Raw genomic sequence first — 16,084 nt, forward strand, 5'->3', positions numbered from 1 at the left:
TCATGAAAAAATAGCACATATCAGTAGTGGTCAGTACCTCACATATTCTGGTTAGCTGAGATAATTCTATTTTAGTATAAATGAATGTATTTTTGTGACTGAACTTGAACATCTGTCTTTTATAGCGAGTTGACTGTTCCATGCATCAGCTTATTTCAGGAAGTTAAACCTGCACAACCTTTCTTGGAGTTATTCAGGTGTTGTGTTTGCTGACTCTAAACACTTGGTATAGTTCAGAGGTTTTGGGTTCTGCTTCTGCTTTTTTTCTCTCTTTACAGTAGAGTTATTCCAAATAATTATATTCTCATGCCAACACGTGTTCATAATTCCCATTTAAGTGAATGGAAGTTTTCTATACAAATTCTATACAGATTTATATAGTCTATGAAGTGAATAATCCCCTTGTAAAAAGAAGTGTAAACCAGGAAGTCAGCAATAATTATCTATATTAATAATTTACTGGCACCTAACTTTTAGCCAAACTTGTATAAGTAATCCTTTTCTCTTTCCCATCTGCTGCTGAAAAGAGGTTCCAGGTAATGCTTTTATTTTCCTACCTAGTCCATCTTTTACTGCCACCTCCCATTTTCCTTAAAAAGCCATCTGTCATGTTGGGTGCCATTCCATGCACCTATCACTCTTCAGAGTATTGCTACATGAAAAATCTGAATTTATATATATGCATTGTGGTTCTGTTTCATACAATAAACTAGATACTGTTTTACCTACCAGTATGAACTCAGTCTCCATGTACTATTATACTTTCCAAAGTTTCACAAGTAGTATTCTTCAGTAATATTTATTGAAGTACGAAGATTAGTACTTTTTCCAGCCCCCTAATGGATGGCTGTTTTACATGTGATGATTTGACAGTCTCACCTGACATGCCAAGGTGTATATGTTACTGAATTTTTTTAAGCATCAGACTCCCTGTATCTGCATTAGTGAGTATAAACTGCCACTTACTGCTCAGAGGTAACATGAAAATAATTATAAGTCAGTTTTTTCAAGAAGCAGTACTTAGAAACTACCAGCCTTCATTATCTTCTAATGGAAACCAGACCTGTGAAGTTTCACAAATGACTTTGAAGAACTTGCCAAGAGTAAATGGAAAGAAGTCCTCCTTACTTTTAAAATTAATTCTGTACTTCATGCTTGTCAACACCTTTTGGGGAGGGCAGTGCAAGGCACTTCATGCTGAAGAGTAGTGCAAAATCAATTGCTAAGTTCTCTACAAGTTCCCCTAAGTATGAAGTGCAACTTTGGTGCCCCACACAGGAAGGGACTTCTTCTTTTGTACCAACTACTGTAATTTGCTCTATCAAATCGTGCCCAAAATATTGCTTGTATTTTTAAAACAGAAATAAATATTGTAAATCACACTGTTATAAATTACCACAGAACTAAAAGAATTGGTGGTAATTTACATATGCAATATAACAGAAAATCATTCCTTTTTTTGTTAGTAGCTTTAGCTACTCAGTAACAATGAGGAAAATGTGGAATGAAATACATAATACAAAAATTAGTAGTAATATTTAAGCTATGTCTAAAACTATGAACAAGGTATTTTTTTGTTTCAGAAAGTACTTCAAAATGCTTGTACTTGATTTTTATGGTTTCATAGCAAGAAATACTAAAATACATATACCAAATATATTTTAATTTTGAAAATAAAGTGCCAATATTGAGATATTTATTTCCCTTATGAGAGATGGCTCTAGACAGAACTCTCCTTCCCCATGCTAAAACTGGCCCTATCTGTATGTGAATTCACCCCAACATGTTATTCATGCTCTCTTTCCCATCTTTCCCACACAGTTTTTGAGCATGCAGTAAGTTATGCATACAGGTATATGACCACTGTGTGTTGTATATGCCATTAGTCACTTTGCTGCACATTACATAGCAAATTGAAAATATTTTCAGCTCTCACACCTTTAAAAAAGGACTTGGAAAATGTATTCTCATATCCTTCAGCATTCCTGTTTTTTAAATCCTCAAGTTGTTATCTTGAAACTTAATTGGGACGAGAATCCATATGTGCTTGTAATTTGCATTCCAGTTCCACTGCTCTGGATCAATATAGAATTAGCCTTTCCTAGACAGATACTTAGAGAAATTGTTTAGGTGACCTGTGAGATAATGCAGCTGAGTAAAAGTTGTCAATTTCCCTGACCAATATACATCCACTTTATTCTGTTGTGTGGCAATGTACAAATGTAAATGTGCTCTCATGATTACTTAAGGATGATAACCCGTATTTGTATCCTTAGAGCCTGTAAGTATAGATGGTCTTCTCAAGCAGTTGTAAAATGTGAGACTGTTTTACCTCTTCTCCCATTCTATCACAAGGGATTTACAGACAGCAAATGTTATAAAAATGTCACATTCTAGAACCAAGCAGCAGATAAATACTCAGTTCCAGTAAAGTAAACCTCTGTAAGAATCATGTCCTTTCAGCTTTTACTGCTTTCATCAAACTTCAAATATGTTCTTCTGCTATATTTAATTTTTCTCTATTTTTCCCTCCAACTCATTTTCCCCTCTCTGTTTCAGGGATATTAAGTGAATTAGGGCCAGGGTAGGAGGGGAGGAAAGACATGAGGTTTGAGTGCTCTGTGTCAAATATGAGGCTGACAAGTGGAAGAAGGGCTTTTTGTGCTGTGTTTTGGTAATTTCTAGAGGAATAGTAATGAGATGGTTGCAGAATTGTCCATGACAAATGAGAAATTAAAAATATACAGTCTTTCAAAGCATTCTGGAGTGATCTGTTTTGTACTAAAATTAGGCAGGGACAATGAAGAAATAAATCTAAGAAAATGGTATTTTATTTGAATAACTGAAAAAATGCTTTCCACCTGTCCTTCAAACTGCACAGTGTACAAACACATCATATTCTATCATTCTGAAAAAAGACAGTCATTATTTTGAATCAAAGTTATCATTCAAGAGCAGAGATGAAATTAGAAATACTTCATACTAAAAAGGAATATGAAAGCAACCTGTTGCTTCGTGTTTGATATTAGTGTATTACACTGCCTACTGGATTAAATCATCTGGATATCACTGAATTTATACATAGAATTTGTTTTAAATGAATTGCTCCTCTTAAAGATGAAGCTTAAAGGAATGTTAACACAGCTACAAATGCTGTATCTGTAGAATCAATTATCAATGCTCCTGCAAATTACTAGGAATAGTTGAATATATTTAATAAATAAAGCTTATTTGTTTGTGTATCTCTATGTATAGGTACAGTTGAATGTAATTTGAGAGATGTTATGGATATTTGTTAAACATATCTAATTGAGCTTGTTTAAATAAATCTGGGCTATTCAGAACAGTGGAGCATAGGTTATGGCTGTTACTCCTGCATTTGCATGGTCTTGGTTTTCTTCCCCGTAAGCTTTGATCAATATCTCATTTCAGGTGATGTAGGAGTCAATGGACAGGTGCATCTGGAGCTCTTTACAAACTATTACAAAAACAGGAGAAGTTAGGGCTCTGCTGAAGGCATGTGGGAATAGGCATTATTAGATTAATCTCTTCAGTAAAATTGCTGCAGAGAAGATGAAAGTCCCTTAAAAACATAGCCTGAAAAAGCTAAGAATATTTACAAAGTGCTCAGTCATTTTAAAACAAGCTTTTGCATTAACCCTATGGATTGTTGAAGAATTAGAGAACCTAGCATGTTAAACAAAGAATTTTTAGGTTTTTTCTTTCTCCTTTGACAGAGGTATTTCTTCTGAAGATGAAGATGAATATGAGTTGAGTAGGACAGGGCTCTGAGGTTTCCCAATGCATTAGCAGGTGGGAAGGTTACTGTTAGTGTGGAATGGGTGACAGACAGCCTTCTCTTATTCACAGTTCTTTGTTTCAGACCACCAGTTAGTAGGGCACTGCCACAGCCGGAGAAACTTCAGACAAATAATGTGGGGAAAAAAAAGAGACCCATAGAGGTAAGAAAAATGTTGCTCTTCTCTTCTTTTAGGGTTTTGTTTTGCCAGAAACTGACACACCTGTGGACACATTAAATGATTGTTTTATTTAAAATATATCAGAAGTGGAAATAGTGAATAGTGGGTAAATAGCAGAAGAAGTGGGACAGAATTTTTTCTTGTAAATAAAAAAAAAAAGACTATATTTATTTTTCTTGCAAATGAAGTGGAGTATAACTCGCTTCTTAGTAATCATGAAACCTTAGAACTGGATGTAGAAAGCAGGATGTCTTGTTTAGATAACTGGATTGTTAAAGGGTGTATTTTTGCTAATAAAACTAAGCATTTTTTAATTCGAATCTTCTTAGAATTTACTTTAAAACTTCAGTTTAAATTCATCACTGATTGGAGTTTTAAAAATAATTTTTAAAATTCTATTGAGTTTAGATTTGGCACCTGTTTTTTCATTACATGGTAACTGCAAATAAATATACCAATTTTTGATTAATCTGAGGTGAAAATTTCATCTAACCTTGGAAAATGCAGTTCCTCACCAACCCAAATATTATTGATTCTGCAAAATATTTGGTGTAGAATAATAAACACCTTTTTGACATCAGCGCTCTAGAAGTTTTAGGCTGTAATTTAAGTTTCTAGTTGCCAGCTGGAATTAAATCGTGGACCAATGTTTGTCAGTCTTTATTTCTTAGTGTCTTCTGCATTAAAAGAACTTTATTCTGCACGGCATTTTATTTATTTATGTGCATGTGTAAGAGTATCTCTTTCAGTGTGTATATATGTCTGTGTGTATTATATGCACATTCTGCAGCATCCCCCTGAGAGGTGTGAAAAGGTGACACAGCTGTGTGTGACAAGAATGAGCAGCCATGTAAATTGGCAGGGGAAGCAAAAGCTCAGTTTTTGTTGGCTTGACATGTCATTTACTAGATAAGGTCATAATAAAAAAATCATACAGAAGAATGTGAAATTCATAACTACCTTATGGTTTGGTGTTTCTATTGATGTGAATATCTTTTTTAGGACCTAATTTTGGAGCTGGTATTTGGGTATCGAGGCAAGGACTGCAGAAACAATGTGCACTATTTGAATGATGGTGCTGATGTAATTTATCACACTGCATCTATTGGGATCTTGTATAATGTGGCAACAGGTAGGAGAAAGCCCACTGGAGGGAAAATGTTTCTTCACACACATAGAGTTACAGCTTATAAAGTAATTAATATGCTTTAAGTATTGTAAAAGTATGTGAAAAAAATATTATTTGTTCCTAAAATTTCAGTCTGTAAAGAATATTCATGACAGCTGCATAGACAAACAAGTGTACTGAAACGTTCCTGGTGCTGAGCTTTAAAGGAAGTGAAGATTTAGGGTTTTTTTTGGTATTAGCTTTCTGAAATTTACATGTTGAAATGATCACAGAAATTAAAAGAGCTGAACTATGGGGTAATTGTAATTTAATTTTTTTTTCTAAGAACAAGTTAATATTTTTATTTTCTTTACTTTTCAGTCATCTGTTTCACATACATTCCTTTCCAATAACTCAGTTAGTTTAGATAACTTAGACCTTCAAAAAAGTACACAATGTCATTTGTTTCTGAGATAGTTAAGCAACTTCATGTCGAAAACTTGAGGGAATTGTTTGGAGTTACTGAGTGCTGTGTGTTGGAGTTCAGATAAAAAATTTGGAATTTCTGTTTTCTGGTTTTAAGCTTCAAAATGCAACATGACCATAATGCTGTTTTCTCACAAATACTATAAAATTTTCAAACATTAGCCATGTCTATGTGTGTATAAATGCTTTAATTAAAGTTGAACTAAGGTTTGAATTTTTTTTTTTCTTATCTTTAGGCTCTCAGTCATTTTACCAGGAACACAATGATGATATTTTGTGCCTCACTGTGAATCAGCACCCCAAGTTTACCAACATAGTGGCAACTGGCCAAGTAGGTATGTTTGTATTTTTGTAAAAAGAATTAACATAACAGCATGTAATCAGGACCTTGTAAATTCATGATAAATCATAAAATATTTGATTATGCTCTCTCCGTTTGTATGAGTGTTACTCAGTTACCTGTCCTCTTTATATGTTCCTTTGAGTGTAATTGAATAAAGTTGACAAAAAATATTAAGGCATGAAAGATTAAACTTATCTTTTGTTTGGAGTATTATCAAAACTATTTTTTTCAGAAATCTTAAGCCCCATTAAATTAGTCTGGTTGTATTGAACTATCAGCTTGTGTTAAACTTTCCAAAGAGTCACTGCCCCTCCAAAGAAGCTGAATAGAGCTAACTTTCATTTCTTAAAATACTTGTCAATCTTACGTAGGTTTTACCTCATCAGGTAGATTTATAATACCTACTTGGTGGTTGGATATGATATAGTTGTAATATTCCAGGCAGAACCAAAATCCTAATGGTATTCCTACAGATAAATTGAGATTTAGAGGGAAAACATATATATATATATATATATATATATATATATATATGTATATATATATATATATATGTATATATATATATATATATATATATGTATGTATATATGTATATATTTCATAATGACATTAAGGTATGAACTAACCAGGTTAAAAAAAAGAAGAAAAAACCCCCCACATTTTGCACTGGCATAGCTGGTAGAAATTGCTGTTTCTAGATTTTGTAGAATAGTGATTTTTGTAGCCCTACAATCTCATTGTAGTTTTCATATCTTCTGTTGGTTCTCAGCAGATTCAAACCCCCATTATTTTCTTCAAGGCATAGAATACAAAAACCCCCCTTATTTGATTTCAGCCAAAATAGCTTTTTATTTCCTTTAGGTTTGTTTTAGAAGTTTCATATAAATCAAATCAGTTCTGCAGAATTTATTACCTGCTTTCCTGTGTCTTTTGGATTTTTAGGTGCATGTCTCATTAAAATTGACTCATTGACAATAGTAACCTCTTAGCTAAAATAGCTTCCTTTCTTGGTGAGTCTCTTGCCTCTCATCATTTAAAACAAATTTTTAATGGAAATTATTTAAATGGAAAAAATCATCAGCAGATATTAGCCTATGGTTTGAACATTTGTAAGAATCACAAACCTTTTATTGTCTTTAACAATTTGCTTTTTCATCATATTTTTTAATCTGGCCCTGTTTTCCTTTCTGTAGTGGAGGAATGTGAAAATTTTCTTCTATAGTGTTCATCTTACCCAAGACAAAACACAGGATTTAATCCTTTTTTATTTTCATAATAATTTCTACATCAACTAGAAGTAAGACAATTATTAACTGTTTTGTAACGTGGATTAAAGCATACCAATCAGAGGCAAATGACACTTAAAAATTACATATACTTTAAAGCAGAGAATTAAAAATAAGCTGGAAGTGAAATATCTTAAAACAACACTCATTTTCTGATTTGGAAGTGATGTTGAGGGATATATATACTCTATAAAGAACTGCTGCTACTTTTCCTACTGATATGATTGGCACAAATAGTGTCATCATCATGATTTAAAAAGATTTATTGAATCTCCAGGTACTCACATGCTACTTCTTAGCATTTTTTCCCACTTATTTTGTTAAAATATCAATGACATGAAGAAATATGTTTTTACTTTGGCTGAGAGCGACCTAATATACACCAAAACTAGATTTTTGTGTTGTAGCTCAAAATGGAAATCAAAATATATTCATTCATTCAATATATTCATTCTATGATTTATTTCTGATGTGACCTCCTTTAATCAGTAATTACTCATCTCTAACAGCAGTATTGATGCTGCTGCAATGCAAAAAGATGACATCACGGTGTTTGTTAAGAAATTACACTGAATGTGGCATATATTTTCTTTAGCACTTACTTTATTTCTGATCTAATTATTTTTCTGCTGCTTTTCCATTACAGGAGACTCAGCAGATATGTCAGGTAAGGGAAACAAAATTTTAACATCTTCAGGTGTAGTTAGTCTATCTAGTAGCCATCTGCAGCTTTATAGAGCCATAAGTGATGTGAATTCATTTTTAGTTTATTAAACCCCGTGTATTAGTCATATTACTGTCAGCACTGAATATAAGCCAAAACAGCTCAGCATACTGTAAATATAGAAAAATTAAAAATGTTAGAACACACTTCAAAACTACTCTCGTTGAAGCACTTTCCCTTCTTGCTGCTTAGTGATTAGTGAGTTCTAATACGTACTGCTACTGTAGCATTCCTGGGTATGCTTGCCAGTTTTGTAGACATGTTGGGGCTGACAACATTTGGTTTAGACCTTCAATTGGGTGTAATTTGAAATGAGGATTTCTCAAGTAAATTCTACTGAGGAGGCCTAGGTGACTGAGTGAAAAAACTAATCACCTTTCACATTTATGTACAATTGTCATGCAGTTATTGCCACTGATCCAAAATGCTTTTTATGATGTCAGTTTAATTTTTCCTCTATCATTTTGGGTCTTTGACATTTTGACAGTCTTGACTGAGATATTTTTTATTAATATTTTTTTTTCAACTGTAATTGCAAAAACTCATCACCATCATGTGCGAATGAGTTCATCGTTGAGCAGCCATAATTGTCTTGTGAAGAATCTTCAGAGATGCATAAATGTGGTCATGTGTAATAGAAAGTGTAATACTCTTCATGTGGAGCTAAAGCTTGTTCTGTAAGAACAAATGTACATTGACATCTTTAATGTGGATTGAGTTCTCTTAAATATGGAAAATGGTGCTTGCTCTAAGGATGGGAAGAAGAATATAGGTACCTTTTCCCACACTTCTAGCCTGTATTTAAAAAAAAAAACAATGATGATATGGATATTTATATGAAAGAACATCTATAGTCCTGTACATGGTGGCTGGATACTCTCCCTGTCTCACGTGCCTTCTTTGTACTGCAACTTCAGTTTGAGCTTGTGTACATTACTAAATTCTGTTGTCACTGCCTGAAACGAGCACTCTTAACTTTTTTCTTCTTTCTGGAACCATTAGTCTGGAATCCAAGCTACTGCCTGCTTTCATTAGAAAGTTGAATAGTTTTACTTAAAATTTATTGATGGCTATTTGCCATCCTTGCCAACAACTTTTGCTTTTCTAGTTCAAATTTTCAATTGTTTACAGTGATGCAGGTGTTCTTGTAGCAGTAATATTTGTACTAGGCTGGAATGGCAATTAAAGTTTCCTAATGACTGGGTGTAGATTTTGTCCACCTTACTAAAGATTTTTTCTGTCCTGACAGCCCATGGTAGCTTTATCTAACTGCTCCCAGAAGGGATAACACCTTAGAACATCTCTCTTGTGGAAGTGTTGAGTACACAGGCAGGATTCAGTGTCAGGACAGAGACTATCAGAAGGACTCCATCACACAGAAGGACCTACGAGTCCATATTCTCTGCCTTGCAGATTTTGCTCTGAATGATTTTGTCAGTTCTTATTCAGGAAAACTAGGTAAGAGTTTCTGTCTGCCACCCAAAAGAAAACTTTTGGCCAAGGTTTAGGGCAAGTGCACAATTCAAGGGTAATACAGAGTTTTACCAGAAGGAGTGTTGAAGAGTGAAAAACAGTTCAGAGCCATAATAAGGCTTTCCCTTCCCTCAGCTTCCTGTAAGAACCGCAAGGAGTTTGCTGCCAATTTTTGGGAAGTGCTACTTGCTGTCAGCTCCTGCCCTTTCTGTTTTAATGGCATGACCATACTATGCTGTGGTACCTCTCAAAAGGTAATAATAATATCTTGTTGCTGCCATGAGAGGAAATTCAAATGGGTAATAAAAGAAATGAGGAAGTATGATCTAAAGACTGTTTTGGAACAGCTGTGGAATTGTGCTCAAAAACTGAGTTTCATGTGGCTGAAATTTTGCCTAAGTCCCTGTGCCTACTGTTTCCCATCACATGCATGCCTTTGAGGGCCTAGATTTATCTGATTAGAAACACAAAGCATGAATCCAAAAGGGAATTTAGTTTATGTGAATCTGGATCTATGACAAGAACCAGTAACCTTAGGACTTTGCAGTCAAATTTATTAGAGATCAGAAGTGAAGAAGTTTGAGAATCTTACTGTCCTAGAAATGCCTTAGATGCTGCTCAGAGATTGTAAACTATATATGGATTGCAAGATCTTTTGAGAAAGCATTGCATTTGGGAAAAAATCAGGTGTCACCACATTAGAGATAATCACATAAATTAGTAGCATGGAAAGATGTTTTTTACTGCAGAGAGCTTGCAGTCTAAACAATGCAGACTGAATACCGCAGTTGTACGTCGGTAAGCAAGCTGACGGTTTGGCTGATGTCCTTCAGACAGGTGGCCATTTTGTAGAAAGGAGATTTTGGCCCTACACTGTAAACGGATTTCTCTGTAGCTATCATTTGTCCAAAAGCCCCATGGAGAAGTGACATTCTTGATGAGCAGCTTTTTGAGTTAGCATGCTGCTCTATGTTTTAGTAAGAGAAAAACAGGAGAAGACAGCTCTTGCTTTTAGAACTTCTGCTGTGCTTCACAAATCCCATAACAAGTTAAGTAACAAATTAACACCTCTGGTAATGTAATGAGGCCAACTTGTTCATCCTACCTAATGATCCTGTTTGTCATAAATTGTTTTCCAAATGGAGACCAAAATCTCTTTTCTTTCCCTTTTTCCCCCATCTGATCACAGCAATTTTGTCTTATAAAAAAGTATTAACTGCTGCAATAAGCAAATCACTACACATTTTCAAAATGACTACTAATGGCATGTTTTTATATTTGTGTAGCTACAGCTCCTTCTATTCATGTGTGGGATGCAATGAACAAGCAGACACTGTCGGTACTGCGGTGCTACCATTCCAAGGGCGTTTGCTCAGTCAGTTTCAGTGCCACTGGCAAGCTGCTGCTGTCCGTAGGGCTGGATCCCGAACACACCATCACCATTTGGAAGTGGCAGGAAGGTAGGAAAGAATGGTTTTGTAGAAGGTGTTTACATTGTTAGAGATATGCTGGCTTGAGTCAAGAGCAATTGTAACTTTAAAGCATCAGCCAATAAAAAAATATTACAATAAATGCTGTACACTATGCTCTGTACAACAAGGTCTAAAATAGATGTATTTACCCATTCTAGTGACTGCTGAATATATCTGTATATCTCCTTTGAAACTATTGTGTAAAGATCAAGATAGTTCACTGATTTCCAGTAAGAATAATGTAAGGATGTATTTTCTTACAAATTGTCATCATTATTAGTATTATTATTATTACTTTATTCTTCTCTAAAGTCTGATTACTGATGAGGTTGTCATACTCCTGAAATTATTCCCAAAAGTTGCAAATTGCAGAAATGGGGTGCCAGGATAACTCCTCTATGCATCTTATATAATTGTTGCCTTAAGCTATGCTACATGTTTTCAGATCAGCTTTGATCTGTATTTCTGATTTAGGCTAAAGTGATTTGAGCTCCTTTCCTCATCTCCTTTCTGCCTGGCAAAGCCATGTCCAGATTATGGATCTGGTTCTCTAGTCTTAGAGGTTTACTTCCTCTCTCTTTGGGGATTGCTGTTGATAACTAGCAACTCTTAGAATTTTAAATATCAGCTATTAAGTTAATAGCAAGTGATCTTTCATAGCTCATCTGATAGATCCTGTGGGGGTGGACGCAATGTCAGATGTGTATTTATACAATCTTAGGTAGGATGAAGCATGTGTGGTCACAACATCTTAAGCGTCGATACACATTCAGAATGGCAGCTAAGGATCCCAACTGAGGAATCTTCATATGGGTCAATATTATTTTAACATTTTTAACCAGAAATGTGTATTTTTCTCATCAAATTCAAAATGTCCATTTTCTTTCTGCCAGGTGCCAAAATTGCCAGCCGAGCTGGTCATAACCAGCGTATATTTGTAGCAGAATTCAGGCCAGATTCAGATACACAGTTTGTTTCTGTGGGAGTAAAACATGTAAGGTTCTGGACACTGGCTGGAAGAGCTCTCCTCAGTAAAAAAGGGCTGCTGAGCTCCATAGAAGATGCCCGGATGCAGACGATGCTTTCTGTAGCTTTTGGAGCGGTACGTACTTCACCGAACCACCTGAAAATGCATAAAAACAAACTTTTTTTACCCTTCTACCTTTATTCAATTCAGTGAGACTTCTATAACCTGCTAATGAGTATATAAATTATTTTATTAAACTCAGTTTAGCATTCCTAATACTTACCTGCTAGTTAGAACTAGTACCAGCTTTCTTTAGAGTAGAAAAGACTGTGGGTTTGTATGTTTTCTGGAGAAACACACACAGATGCTTTGAACTGACAACACACTGCTTGTGATTTAATCCAGGTAAAACAAAACAGGCTAGACTGCAGGAAACAAACAGTAGAAATGAGGCTGATTTTATGTCCACCTGGACGTGATTGTTTTGTCACCTGTATGTGCTACTGCTCATGGGTGATAAGACAGCAGTGTTGTCCTGGGGCATTCCTTAATGTTGGACGCTGTTAGACAACTGCATTAGGGGTTTCTTTTGCTTTGGGGCTTTTTGGACATGTGCAGGACATCTTGCTAAGTTCCACAGCACTGCTGGATCTGGAGTTGCTCTGCATGAGCAGTACTCATATCTTCAGCTGTGCAGAAAGGCACAGATACCTTTTGTGAAGTGGTCCTTTGCTTTGATTGCCTGCATTTCTGTCCTGTTTGACCAGCTGACTGTTCAGTCCTGACTGAATTTACACTGATTTTGATTTTTGAAACTCTAACTGGGCTGTGGTTTCCATTTTTTGCTACACTATCACTTTTACACAGTGGTTTCTCTCTGATTTATATGAAGGTCTTACAAAACACCAAGGTATTTTCCAAATAATAACTGTTATTGATGCCCAGCCCAGGCATTAGTCAGGGGTTTGGGAAACCTCTGTAACCTTTCTTACAAAGAGACAGGTTCTTAGTGTGAGAATCAGGCTGTATGCTGTGTGGCCTGAAGTTTGGTATGAGGTTTGACTATGCAGAGCTTCCAGGGGTTTTGTGAAAAGCTGTGCCAAATGAATAAAGCCAAACCTGGCGTGTTCTCCATACCTCTGTAGGGAGCAGTTCTGGGAGTGCTCTTGATTTTGTCTCAGAAGGAGCTGGTTCAGCTCTCCCTAAACAGAAGCTGGAAACAGCCCAACAGTTATGCTGTGAGGATGATCTGAGGATCTGCTCTCAGCTTCATTTCCAGTCCTCTTTTACTTTATTAGAGCCACACACACGCACCCTTAAAAAAAAGTGTGTAGAGCATCAACCCACTTCAGTCAAGGAAAGTGTTTGTGCCACATGTGTACTGATACTCTTGAAACATGATAATACTACACATGATACTAAATTTGAGGACATCTGAGTTACTAAACCATTTTGCTCAATAACCAGTTCCTGTTGGAATCCTAATAAATAGCACTTTACTTTCAGAGGTAATGTAATTTATTTTTTTTACTTTTCAAGAGCAGGAAGCAGAAGTAAAGAACAGACAGCTTTTAATTAATTCTAAGTTAAGTCAAACTGTTTTCTTTCTGAACTAAAAGTTACAGTAATCATGTGAGTCTCTTCACCTAACCACAAAAATTACTGCAATCATAATGTATATAGCAAGGGAGTGGAAATTGCCTTCTTGTGTAGAATGTCAGTACTTACATGTGTTGCACACATGATAGACTGAAAGCATAGATAACCATATGACTGAAGCTTAAGTAATTCAATTTTTTCTTGCAAAAAGAAATGCAGTGATTTTCTTCAAGCTACAAGAAAACATCTTTCAGACTTCAAGAAGGAATATAGTAGCTCATTGTTTTGTCCCTGGAGGTACTTATTGCCTCTTCCACACTTTCCTCTTCTGCAGCAGCAAATAAAAGCAATTTAGCCTCTAAATGCAAGTGGTGTTTATTTCTGAATGTTTTTCTTCCTACCTTACTCAGAATCAGATGATGAGTATATTTTTCCCCTTTTCAGAATAACTTGACATTTACAGGTACTATCAGTGGAGATGTTTGTGTTTGGAAAGACCATGTGTTGATACGAATTGTGGCCAAGGCTCACAACGGACCTGTTTTCACAATGTACACCACACTAAGGGATGGTTTGATTGTTACAGGAGGCAAAGAAAGGCCGTGAGTCTTCTTTTCTTCTTTTTTTCCTGCATGCACATGTACTCTTTAAAAATGGTTTAGATTCATCCCATCAACTCTATTTGAGACGTTAAAGGTAGAAGAGTAGTCCCTTTGAGATCCCTGATAGGTGTTAAGAAAAAGAGCAGCCACCACCTCCAAAGTGCAGGTAACCCCATATGAGCTTCAACTGAGCTATTTTTCCCATTTATTGTAGTAGAAAGCATTTAGTCTGAGATTTAAAATCATAGAATGGTTAGGGCTGGAAGGGACCTCATAGATGTTCTAGCTCCAGCACCCATTTAGCTTTAAGCACTAAAAAGTTACCTAGTCCTTGTGGGTTACTTCTTTCACTGAAGATGTACTGAGGTTGTTAACCCAAGGGATTTGCACAGTTGTGATTGAATACATGAATGATAAATTTTATAGCAGTATGATGCACAACTTCTTTCAAAGGAAAGATCTGCTCAGTTATGATGGCAGAGGCAAGCTGTCTTCTCTCAAATCTAAGGTATAGCAAGATTCTTTGTTGCTGTACAGCAAGATCCTGGGATTGTAAGCAAAATATTTCCTCAAACATTTTAATTTTTTTGGTGCCTTCCTAGTGATCAGAAAATGCTTCAGCTGTAATACAGTCCATCTGATGACATGATAATGCCCCATTTGGCAGGACACAGGCCACTTGTATTTTCAGACCCAACTGAAAACTTACTTCTGTGCTTGAAATATTTCCTTCTACTATTTATAAATGTTGTGATTTTATTTGGAGGATGTTCTCTCTACCATTTAGCTTCAGAGGCTCTTAATCATTGGTATTTGACCTGAAACAAATAGTATTGAATAATAGTAAGAACCCAGAATTCATCTCCTGTGGGAAAATGAATTATTGACTGTATGCAAAACAAATTTTCATTTAGGAAGACTGCAGTTGCAGTTCACCAGCCTGTTTTGGAAAAATCTTCTTGCCAAGTGTAATGATCAATCATATGTCAAAACACTGCTAGTGGGAAGCAAAGAATATATTATTGCAAGGAGTATCAATTTATAATTCATTATAGTTCTTTTAATAAGAATAATAGTACAAATCAATAATTGTGATTAAACATTCTGAAGTTCTTCATAAGATAATTCAGCAATCAAAGCTGTAACACAAGCAGCTCGATATTGTGGAACATTGTATTTTTGTTTCTGTTAGGGGAGATTGAAGATAGATAAGACATGTCCTAGCTCAACTAGAGATGCCAGATTTATCACTGTTTCAATAAACATTATCTTCTTTTTAGAAACTTTTTTTTATTTCAATGTGTTCTGTACTGAAATACTGAAGTTTTTTTTGCAAGTAGGAGGGAAATACTTAGTGTTTGCATAATTAATACCTATTAGTTGTGTGGTTTTTCTGCTGTATTTATTTTACAGCAGTGAAAACAGTGACATTTTCACAGAAGTGAAAATATTCTGACATTTATTTCACAGAAGTAAAATACATACCTTTTCTGTTTCTCTCAACTATAATTTGAAAATCTCTGCCTGTCTGCCTATTAAGATGGTGGTTTGCATGCTTAACTGTTCTTCTGACTAGACAGATTCCCTCAGAGCTACTCATTCAGACTAAGCTTAGCAGCACCATCATTCAACTGGTTCTGTAAAGTGGAACAGTGAGGACTTGGAATCAGTTTGTCTTGCTGGGATGGGAGGCTCACTGTGTTAACATCAGCTGTTCGGGCAAAGCGAATCTTTAACAACTTAAAACATACTAAAATGCCTCATTTGCAGTGCAGTACATTAAATAATGTAGTTCTTTCATTCATTAATTGTCCTTTTTGTGGCAGCTGTTATACTCATGGTTCTTCCTGTTGTCTTCATAGCTCAAAGGAAGGAGGAGCAGTTAAGCTATGGGACCAGGAGCTGAAACGATGTCGTGCCTTCAGACTAGAGACAGGACAAATGACAGACTGTGTTCGCTCTGTTTGTAGAGGCAAGGTAAACAAAGCTGCCTGACTGTAAAATAAAGCTTATAATTTGTGCTTGATTTCTGAATATCAGA

The 16,084-nt window shown here is 35.5% G+C and overlaps 1 protein-coding gene across 5 annotated transcripts in view; it reads left to right on the forward strand.

Annotated features, from left to right (window-relative positions):
• Positions 1-16,084, forward strand: part of EML5 (EMAP like 5) — a 95,106-nt gene that overhangs the window by 71,999 nt on the left and 7,023 nt on the right. For 2 of the 5 annotated variants that reach the window (XM_053980231.1, XM_053980230.1), the window contains 8 exons: positions 3,884-3,962; positions 4,983-5,112; positions 5,811-5,909; positions 7,853-7,873; positions 10,690-10,863; positions 11,769-11,977; positions 13,886-14,043; positions 15,906-16,020. In XM_053980231.1, coding sequence (XP_053836206.1) covers positions 3,884-3,962; positions 4,983-5,112; positions 5,811-5,909; positions 7,853-7,873; positions 10,690-10,863; positions 11,769-11,977; positions 13,886-14,043; positions 15,906-16,020 — 985 coding nt within the window. Of the gene's footprint in view, positions 1-527; positions 537-3,883; positions 3,963-4,982; positions 5,113-5,810; positions 5,926-7,852; positions 7,874-9,803; positions 9,809-10,689; positions 10,864-11,768; positions 11,978-13,885; positions 14,044-15,905; positions 16,021-16,084 lie in introns of all 5 variants that reach the window. The other 3 variants (XM_053980234.1, XM_053980232.1, XM_053980233.1) reach the window with 3 other exon arrangements.

This window comes from Vidua macroura, chromosome 6 (genome assembly GCF_024509145.1).
Source record: "Vidua macroura isolate BioBank_ID:100142 chromosome 6, ASM2450914v1, whole genome shotgun sequence".
Lineage (NCBI taxonomy): Eukaryota > Metazoa > Chordata > Aves > Passeriformes > Viduidae > Vidua > Vidua macroura.